Here is a 10,746-nt window from a genome sequence, read left to right on the forward strand (position 1 = left end):
CAGAGAATGATGGACCCCACACAGAAGGGAAAGGACATCTTACAGGGACTGGAAAGAAAAGGGTATGGGTGTGGCAGGGCAGAGAAGTGGGCCATAGAGGTCAGTGTGTGGGCAGTGGCCTGGACAGGAGTGGGGACAGAGCAACAGGGGATGGCAGGTGCCTGGTCCTTGCTCCAGCTGCTAACTTGCCCAGCAGAGCCCTGCCTGGGGAGGGTGGGAGATCACCACAACCCCACGCTTCCTGCTGGGGCACTGCTCCTGAAAAGGGATCCGAGCCCATGATAAGAGGCTCGAAGCAGGTCCTTAGGAAACAATGGGTGGCTTGATGAGACCTGCTCTGTGATACTCCTGAGAAGGGAGAAGCCCCTACAGCCAGTCCCCACTGGAAAGGAAATTGGGGGTTTCCATGGCAACCAGCTCCCTGGACACAAAGACTCGTCTGTCTGCTGGGAAGGCAGCTGAGGTGTCTCCCTGCAGCAGCCTTTGCTCTGGTGAACAGGGAGATGGAGGGAAGGATGCAGGGATCCACAGAAGCCGAGGACCTCTGGAGCTTCTTAGAGCTGACAGCTACAGGGCCACTGGACAGATACATGCCAGGAATAGGGCAGTATGAGGGATGATTCAGTGGTGGGGTCACAGACAGCTGGAGGTGGAGGGGCTGGAAAGTTGAACAGTTTATTATTTACAGCTATCACATGAAGTGAGGACAGAAAATGAGCAGGGGCAGGACGAGCTCGACTCAGTCGGTGATGATGAGTTCATCTACCCCCCAGTCTTCATAGCTCCCATCAGGCAGGTAGCGGCGAATGATGATGGGGATCTTCCGAGCCCTGCAGGAAGAAGTCACAGAACATGAGGGTTGGTGACCCCAGCCCTGCAGCAGAAGGAACAGACTGTGTACACAGAACGCAAGGAAAGTGAAGTCACAGGAACAGCTGCTTGGGACTGAGAAGTATATTTTATAGGAAAGTAATTACAAGGAAAAGAACATTTCTGCATCCCAAGTGTGGGACAGTGGGTCTGGAAGGACTCTACCATCTCATGGCTGCAGGAGGAGGGAGAAGAGTCGCAAGAGGCTGGTAAGGCCCCCAGCAGCAGGAACAGCCAGGAGAGGTCACATTCATCAATGTCCTCCCTCTTTGCCTGCATCCTCTTGGCTCTCCCTCCTCCCTCCGGGTGGCTATTCCTATAGGAACAAGCACCAACTTTCCCAGCCAGGAAAGTAGGGGTGGGTTGTGCAACAGGGAGCCCAAGAGATGCCTCCCAGGGCTCTGGGGGAGTGAACTATGATCTGGGTGACTTACTTGAGTTCCTTCATGGCAATAAGCAAAGGGTCTGTCTCCCCCTCCAGCTCTACCATCACAGGGGCACACATCCTATAGGAAAAGGGACAGGTGTTCAAAAGACTGCCAGCACAGGGAGAAGAGCCCTGCAGGCAGTAAGAAGGTCACCTTCTAGGCAGGTAGACATGGTGGGGAGCATGTGCAGGGGCACTGCCTGAGACCACCCCAGGGCCTATCGCAGGCTCCTGAGCCCAGCAGCCACAGTACAGTATCCAGGCAGAAGGGGCGGCATGTCCAAAGCCACACCATTCTAACGGCTCCAATCAACCCCTGAGCCCTGCCAGTGCCCAGCTCATCTCATTTTTCTTCTTTACTGTGACAACACACCCACAGAGGTCTTGCACTTCCAGCCCAGCCCCTTCCCCAGCCTCCACACAGGGGCCTGTGTTCAGGGCACTCATCTGCTTATAACACATTACAACTCTTCAGGGCTACCAAGCCAGAACCCAATCTGTTTCCTATTCACCTTTCTAGCACTGTCCCATGAGACTTCCCTATGCTCGGCCCACAGTCCAGCCATACCAAACTAGTTATGGTTCCCTGGACATACCACATTTTATGTGCTCTTACAAGTTCTTCCTCTCCCTACAAGCCTGGGGGAAAGGGGGTCAAATGTCTCCACCTCGGAAGTCATGTGCTAAATCTTCAGTGCCCCAATTCATTGTTCATATGCCTTTCTCGGCACCAATCTAACTGGACTGTAACTACTTGTTTGAAGTTTCCCACATTAAGGGTGGCGCCTGTGGCTCAAGGAGTAGGGCGCCAGCCCCATATACCGGAGGTGGCGGGTTCAAGCCCAGCCTCAGCCACAAAACTGAAGTTTCCCACATTAGACCATGAACTCCTAGTGGCCCAGGATGACAAGTGATTCACATGGGAGCTCGCCCCCTAGCACAACACCTGGCCCACAGCAGAGGCTCTAAAAATAAACAAGGGGATGCCAATTCTATGGCCACCTCCTTTAGAAAGCCACCCCTGATTATTCTAACTCAAGTTCACACTGACAGGTCCAGCATTACTAGGAGAACATACAAAAAATACAGGTTCCTGGGTCCTTCTCTTGACCCTCTGAATACAAGAGTGAAGGAGAATCTGCAAAGCTGCTCAGGTAATTCGGATAATCAGCTAGTCTGAGAGCTACCAGTTTGCAAATTTTATTACTAAATATTCTGATTTCTGTTACTCCCCAAAGCCTGAAAATTTCCCAAGGGCAAGGACCAAAAGTTTAACTTTTCCCTTCTCAAAAAGTATTTAAACATCCCCAAAATATAAAGCTTTAAAAAATGTGGCAAAATGCTTTTCCTGGTGTGTACACACCTTCTTTCTTTCAAAATATAAACAATTGAAGGGCATTCATTCACCCAGCACCTGCTATGTGCATGTGATGTACAAAGTGCAACAGCATGACCTTAACTAATTTGTCCTGCACCATGGCTTCTGCAAATAAGCACCAACCATCCAGTTAGAAAGTGGACATGACAAAAATCAGCCAGCAGGTGGTGCCAATGAACAAAACCAAAACTTCACCCAAAACCTTTCTAAGAATTGGTGGTTTACCAAGTGCCGCGTCATAAGCCTAATGCTAGGCATAAGATACAGTCTGGCTGTCCAAGGGCTGACAGCAGACTGGGAGCCACTGAATGTCATTATATCCCTTAATCAGAAGGAGTGCTACAGACTGGACTAATTTAGACCATGAAAAACAGGGCACTTGGACTTTGAAGTGGTCTGGACATCAGCCTGGAAACCATTAAGTGCTCTACAGTGACCACCAAATGAACTCCAATCTTCTGAACTTGTCACTCAAGGTGCTAGTGACATCTTTTCCAGTCTTGTGCCCCAAGCTATTTGCAATAGATACTTCCACCACAATCCACAGTGCCTGCCTCTACCCAGACCTTTTCTTGTGCTATTTCCCACCTCTGGGATACTCACAAAACCACTTTTCTTTATCTGTCCCCAATGAAGTCCTAATCCTTCAAGAGGATCTCCAATCACCTCTGCAATCACTGCTCTCCCTTTTTGTATCCTTCCCAAAGCACCACCCTTATCTTCCTGGGGCTCCGGGTATCCATGCACAGGTCAACCTCCCCCACCAGGAGACCATGTCTTTAATCATCTTCACATCCCTACCAGGCACTAGCAGTGTCTTAGTGCTGAAAGAATATTTACCTTGCACATAAGCAAGGTAAATATTTTTCTATTTGCTTGAAAAATAAATATTTTTCTATTTGCTTAAAAAATAATTTATGAATTGTTCTTCCTCCTGGGCCATTTTCAGCCTAGTTGCGTGCCCCATAGAATGCTCTGCAATAATGGAACTGTCCTGTGTCTGTGCTATCACTATAGTAACCACCATATGTGCCTACTGAGTGCTTGAAATGTGGCCAGTGAGACAGAAACTGAATTTCTCATTTTATTAAAGTTTACTTAATGTAAATGGACATGTGCAGCTAGTGGCTGGCATAATTGATGGTGTAAGCTTAGAGGATCCTGACCGCAGTGGTACCAAAAGATATCACATTGGGTGTGCCCCTAATTCCACCCAGAAGAGCAAGGAGTGCAACCAGGCCGATGAGAAGTCTACCACTAAGGAGGAGGAAAGAGCAGTGTTGCCACTGTTGCTCACCCATAAAGAACTTTATTGAAGAAGATACAGTGGTCATCTCTACCCCACAGGACTGAAGATAAAAGTCTAATGCTGTTTGAAAGAAGAGGAAGGGAAATGCACAGACAGCATCGCTGCCCGTCCGCAAAGCAGAGTCCACAAATCTGGCCCCAGCTTTGAACTATTCCCCACTTGAACCATTTTGAACCATCCCCCTTCTCCAGATACCACCATTTCCCAATCCAGTCTGAAGGAAGTATGGGGTAAGGACTCCTGTCGTTAGCTCATGGACAACCTTCCATTAGAGTAACACTACACTCCTGTCCTTTGTCCCCTCACTTACTCTTCCTTTGGATAGCAGGAGTATCTTACCTGACAAGGGGGAAAAAAGAGCAGGTATCTATGGCCCAGCCTTTTTAAGAGTCCCAGCTTTCTCAAAGTCACCTGCAGGCAGAGACGCCGCTTCCCAGTCTGTTCTCCACTATGCCCACAACCTCAGCAGGCATCTGAAGGCCAGCACTGCCTTCGGCTAACTAGGTGAATCTGCAATCATTGGGCATTTGGATCTCTACCTGTCTAAAGTCAATCTCCTGAATCTTGTTATCCTTCCAAACCTGGGAAAGAATAAGGTTGCCAATTTTCAAATTCCTAGACCACCACCGCTGCTCTAAGCTTTCTCATCTCCAGCACACTCTCTCAGTGGAGGGCCCTCCACAGTCTACCTCACATCAAGAACCACCTTAACTGGCTCAGTGCCCGTGGCTCAGTGAGTAGGGCACTAGCCACATACACCAAGGCTGTCGGGTTCGAGCCCAGCCTGGCCTGCTAAACAACAATGACAACTACAACCAAAAAATAGCCGGGCGTTGTGGTGGGCGCCTGTAGTTCCAGCTACTCATGAGGCTGGGAAAGAGAATCGCTTATGCCCAAGAGTTTGAGGTTGCTCTGAGCTGTGACACCACCGCACTCTACTGAGGGTGACATAGTGAGACTATCTCAAAAAAAAAAAAAGAATCACCTTAACCCCTTCCTAACTGGCACACAATGGTCCAGGGCTCTGAATTCACATATTTTTTCCTTCACTAACAGGCAATCATCTAGTTCTGATTTTTTATTGTTATTTTTCTCCTGCACTGATATTTGACTTTTCAGATGTTCCTATCCTATTTTTATTAGATCATAAGCTCCCTGAGGGCAGGGGGCTAGCACAGTGCCCAGCACACAGGAAAGCACTACCTTTGTTGAATGCAAAGCAGGGAGTGTCTGTTTTCAGGTGCCAGCCTAGGCAGGACCAGTGATTCAGGACTCTCTATGGCCTGACAGATGGACAAGACAGTGAAGGGACACACACTCACGCAATCTGGAGAGCTCGGGTTCCCAGCACACGGGCTCGCTCATATTTGGTCATGTATGGTGTGGTGATTCGCTTCTGGTTGGCCTGCGGTCGCTCCCCAGAGGGCAATATCTCCACGTTCTCCTGGCCCTCCTAGATATGAGACAGAAAAAGAAGGAAAATCTCAGAGGGCATTTTTTGGGGTTTGAGGATGACAATGATCATGACCACCACCATCACCACCATTAATGTTTAATGCATGTCAGGGACCATGTGACTGCTTACTAACACCTCATCTAATCTTTACAATAACCTTCTAAGGCAAGGATTATAGTCCCCATATCAGAGGCTTGGAGAGTCAGCTAAACCTGGAAGTCTAGCAATAAAGAAGAACCATGATGAGAAACAGAGCCAGTTGCCTTATCCAAAAGAGAGAGAAGCAGAAAGCCTAGAGATGGGGAAGTCCCAGAATGTTGGCCCTAGAAAAGAAGTGCTGGGCACAAGGCAGGCAGTTAGGAACATACATTCCGCCCTTCAGATTAGGGTGACTGAACCAAGGAGTCAAGTAGCAGAAAAGTTAGCGTGAAGGCAAGAATAGTTATATATTCACATATTTAGCAATTACTTATTAACCATCTGTTTTTGCCAGACAGTACAATAAACACAGAGACAGAAAGCTAGGAGAGTTTCTACTCTCAAAGAATTCAGTGTAGAGGGGGAAACAAAAGCGTAAACACAGCGGAAGGTGCTCTGAAGGGTGCATAAAACTTGAGCTAATCTAGAAGGATAATAGAAGGAACTGCCCAACCAAGAAGGAAAGGAAGGCCATTCTCAGCAGGCTAAATAAAATGTGCAAAAGGCACAGAAGAGGAAGAGAACAAGAGGTTTGAACAACTAATTATCAACTATGATTAGAGCAAAAGGTACATGAGAGTTTTAGGCAAGAGAATAAATTCTATAATAAATAAAGAATTAAGTCAACAAATACACTGAGCACTTACTATACATCAGACAGCATTCTAAGTGGTCAGGATAAAGTGGTGAATAAGACTGATAAAAATTATTTCCCCTACAGAGCTTACAGTACGAGAAATGACAGACAATAAAATTAGTAAGTAAAATACGTAGACAGCTGGGTGCAGTGGCACACACCTCTAGTCCTAGCTACTTGAGAGGCTTAAAGTGGAGGATAACTGAGCTCTGGGTTTGAGGCAACACAGTGAAAACCCATCTCAGAAAACCAAAACAGGCTGGGTGCAATGGCTCATACCAGCAATCCTGGCACTCTGAGAGGCCAAAGCGGGAGGATCCCTTGAGCTCAGGAGTTTGAGACCAGCCCGAGTAAGGGCAATACCTATCTCTACTATAAACAGAGAAATTAACCAGGCATTGTGCTGGGCGCCTGTAGCCACAGCTACTTGGGAGGCTGAGCCCAGGAATTTGAAGTTGCTGTGAGCTAGGTTGAAGCCATGGCACTGTAGCCCAGGTGACAAAGCAAGACTCTGTCTCAAAAAAAAGAAATCATTCTGGATCCTCTAGTGAGAATATTCTGTAGGGGGCAAGGGCAGAAGCAGAAGCAGAGACCACTAAGGAAAACCAGTAATAACCAATCATGCGTGCAGATAAAAAAGGGGATTCTGCGCTGGCAAACACTTAGGCTGCAAAAAAAGAAAAGAAAAGGAGGAAAGGGAAAGGGAAGAGTACGGGGAAGGGTACCCAGAAGGGGAGGGAAGAGGAGGAAAGGGGAAGAAAGAGAAGAAGGGGAGGAGAGGAGGAGGAAGGGGAAGAAGATGAAGAAGAGGAGGAAGAGGAAGAAGAAGAAAAGAGGAAAAAAGAAAAAGAAATAGGACTCTTGAAAGAAGAATTGCACACAGAGCGGAGTCTGGAGCGAGACTGAAGACAGGAAAACTACTCAACACAATTTCAGCAGGAATGCAGATGAAAAAACGAGCTCTAAGCCAGGGTGAGAAATGGGGAGTAGAGAAAAAGAGACAGAGCTGAGCTGTATCTAGGAGGCAGAGTAAGTAGGACAAGGATGGGAAGAGACCAGAAGGATGGAGGAGGCTTTTGCCCAAGTGAACAGGTATCAGAAAGTCCTATGCAGAGGGAGGAAATTCTTAATGAAGTTTCAGCTTCTTAGCCTAAAAAAAAAAAAGAGGGACCCCTCTTTCTCCAGGAGACACAGCATTTCTCCCTCCATCAGTCACACAGGACAGAAAGTCCTACTTTATTACTGAAGCTAGCAACCCATCCACCTAGTTGCTCAAGCCAGAAACCTGAGTCATCCTTGTCATCTCCTACCTTCTCAGCGCCACATCTAATTCACCAAAACACCTCTTTCATCGTCTTCTCATCACCTACACTATCAGCCCCTACATCCAAGCCCTGGGTCTCTCCCCTGGAGCGTGGAGAGAGTTCCCTAATTGGTCTCTTTCTTTCACTCCTGCCCCTCTCTAATTCCCTCCTCACTCTTGAGGCCACTTTCTAAAATGTAAACTGGAACATGCCACTCCTTGGCTCAAAACTTGTCAGTGGCTTCCCTTTAGGCTACAAAATCCTGCCTGATCTGAGCCCTGCTTACCTCTCCAGCTTGATCCCAAGCCACTCTTCCCTTTGCTCTCCAAGGAGCCCCACCCTGCAGAGCACCCGGCACATAACAAACATTGAGCACATGTATGCTGAATGAAGGAAACCTGCTGGTGAGACCTTTCACCTGTCTGTGAACTACTGTCCCCGAAGCCACAGGCTGTGGACCAAGTGGACAGAAGCCTTCAGGTGCACCCTATGCAGGGCTACTCCACTACCAGGACTGGAACCCTGCTTACTCTAATTGGAGATGCTTATGGCAGGGGCTCTGGCCACGAACAGGAGGCAGACACATTCAGGTAATTATCACCTGCAGGGCTATCTGGCAGCCTGGACTGCAGAGGTGGGACCTAAGAGGGAATACTGACCTCCTCAGCATTCTCCAAGTCATCTAGTCCTTCATCCTCCTCCACATCATCAAAGTCATCACCATCAAAACTGCACAAGAAGAGATCAGAGAGTTAGAGCATTGCTCACTAAAATTAAAGAAGGCAGAGGTCTGTATGTCACCTGCTACGTAAAAGGCACTCAGTAAATACCTACTTAATAAGTGAATCAAACTTTCATTCCATTTTACTCCGTCTGTCCCCATTAGCTCCCAAATTCTGCTAAGACTCATTCCTCATCACTGTTTCCCTCTCTACTGGATCACTCCCATCAGCATTTAAACATGCAGTATGTCTCCGTCTTTAAAAAAAACCTTATCTTTTCCTTTTTTCCATGCACTTCCATGTCTGAAGTGCAGACATGATCATAGCTCACTGCAATCTCAAACTCCTAGGCTCCAGCAATCCACCTGCCTCAAACTCTTCAGTAACTGAGACTACAGGTATATGCCACCACACCCCACTAATTTTTATTTTTTTTTATTATTTTTTTTTTTTTGTAGAGACAGAGTCTCACTTTATGGCCCTCGGTAGAGTGCCGTGGCCTCACACAGCTCACAGCAACCTCCAACACCTGGGCTTAAGCGATTCTCTTGCCTCAGCCTCCCGAGTAGCTGGGACTACAGGCGCCCACCACAACGCCCGGCTATTTTTTGGTTGCAGTTTGGCCGGGGCCGGGTTTGAACCTGCCACCCTCGGTATATGGGGCTGGCGCCTTACCGACTGAGCCACAGGCGCCACCCTAATTTTTTTTTTTTTTTTTTTTTTGTAGAGACAGAGTCTCACTTTATGGCCCTCGGTAGAGTGCCGTGGCCTCACACAGCTCACAACAACCTCCAACTCCTGGGCTTAAGCGATTCTCTTGCCTCAGCCTCCCGAGTAGCTGGGACTACAGGCGCCCGCCACAACGCCCGGCTATTTTTTGGTTGCAGTTTGGCCGGGGCCGGGTTTGAACCCGTCACCCTCGGTATATGGGGCCGGCGCCCTACCGACTGAGCCACAGGCGCCGCCCGCCACCCTAATTTTTATTTTTTGGTAGAGACAGGATCTCAATATTTTGCCCAAGTTGGTCTCAAACTCCCGGCCCCAAGCGATCCTCCTGCCTCAGCCTCCCATAGTGCTAGGATTATAGGCGTGAGCCCTAGCAACAAGCTCCATGCTTCCTTTGGAGCAAAATTTATGACAGAGCTGTGTGTCCATCCTCGCTCTCTCCAATTCATCTCTTTACATCCTGTCATATAATCTCACCCCAACAAGATTTTCACCCCCACAGCTCCATTGAAACCATTTTTTTTTTTTTGAGACAGGACCCTGAGGCAAGAGGATGGCTTGAGACCAAGAGTTTGAGGTAGCTGTGAGCTATGATGCCACAGCACTCTACCCAGGGTGACAAAGTGAGACTCTGTCTCAAAAAAATAAATAAATAAATAGATCTCTCCTCTGACCCTACACATTCAATCCACCAGAAAATCTTGGCTTGGCAGCGCCCATAGCTCAGTCTCCAGGGCATCAGCCACATACACTGAGGGTAGCTGGTTCGAACCCAGCCCAGCCCACTAAACAATGACAACTGCAAAAAAAATAATAATAAATAGCCAGGCTTGTGGTGGGCACCTGTAGTCCCAGCTGCTTGGGAGGCCGAGGCAAGAGAATCGCTTAAGCCCAAGAGTTTGAGGTTGCTGTGAGGTGTGATGCTACAGCACTCTACCCAGGGAGACAGCTTGAGACTCTGTCTCAAAAAAAAAAATCTTTTTGGCTCTATGTTTAAAATATATCTCGAATTCAAAACCATTTTTCACCACCTCTACTACTGTCACCCCAGTTCATGCCACTGCCTTTTCTCACCTAGATTACTGCAACCCTTCCAGACTTTACCACCCTGGGAACCTGACCAGACGCTCCCCTGCGTAACTTCTACGCTACATACTTTTCTGCTACAGAAGTTTACACGCATTATCCGCTTGCTTGTGGGACTGTCCCTTCTTCTAGCAAGTGAGCGCCTGGAGAGCAAGGGCCGTACCTACTTCACCCAGTTTTCTCCTTACAAGACAGGGACTGGGTGACAGAAAGACACCCTTTTCATGGAACCTCTCCGAACACTTGAACCCGGGCCGGTCTGTGCCCAACCTCTGGCCCGGGCTATGCTCCTGGGTCCCCGCCATTCCCTTCTCCAGCTCCGCCAGCCCCCTCAGGACCCCCCAATCCGCTGAGACACTGCCCCTCGACGCCAGGCTCCTCAGCTGCCTTCGACCCAGGCCTCGCCTCATCCGCCCCTTCTGAGGCTCCCGCGAAGACCACTCCGTTCCCGCACTCACTTGTCCTCGTTGTCTGACATGCCACCTTCGCCGCAGCAACACCGCCGTGAGCTTCAGATCCGCGCGGACACCTCCAAACTGCAGACTCCAGGTCGCGCGGCACCAAGAGTATCCTGCGCCGGCGCCGTGACGCAGAGGAAATCACTTCCGGTTGGCAAACCGAGCGCGCCAACGG

General features: G+C 48.7%; 1 protein-coding gene across 1 annotated transcript; it reads right to left on the reverse strand.

The window, feature by feature from the left end:
• Positions 1-659: 659 nt before the first annotated feature.
• Positions 660-10,717, reverse strand: POLR2F (RNA polymerase II, I and III subunit F). Its single transcript, XM_053583998.1, has 5 exons — positions 10,572-10,717; positions 8,239-8,308; positions 5,307-5,437; positions 1,305-1,376; positions 660-830 (listed from the first exon to the last, which is right to left on the reverse strand). The coding sequence occupies exons 1-5, from the start codon at positions 10,589-10,591 to the stop codon at positions 740-742; spliced, it is 384 nt and encodes a 127-aa protein (XP_053439973.1). The 5' UTR covers positions 10,592-10,717; the 3' UTR covers positions 660-739.
• Between the last annotated feature and the right edge of the window lie 29 nt (positions 10,718-10,746).

The sequence above is a fragment of the Nycticebus coucang genome, chromosome 3 (assembly GCF_027406575.1).
Source record: "Nycticebus coucang isolate mNycCou1 chromosome 3, mNycCou1.pri, whole genome shotgun sequence".
Classification (NCBI taxonomy): domain Eukaryota; kingdom Metazoa; phylum Chordata; class Mammalia; order Primates; family Lorisidae; genus Nycticebus; species Nycticebus coucang.

Coding starts and splice junctions, on each gene's coding strand:
- POLR2F (XM_053583998.1), bottom strand. CDS start 10,591: ATGTCAGACAACGAGGACAA. Junction 8,309..10,571: donor ATGTCAGACAACGAGGACAA/GTGAGTGCGGGA, acceptor CTTCTTGTGCAG/TTTTGATGGTGATGACTTTG. Junction 1,377..5,306: donor ACCCGAGCTCTCCAGATTGC/GTGAGTGTGTGT, acceptor CTTTTCCTATAG/GATGTGTGCCCCTGTGATGG.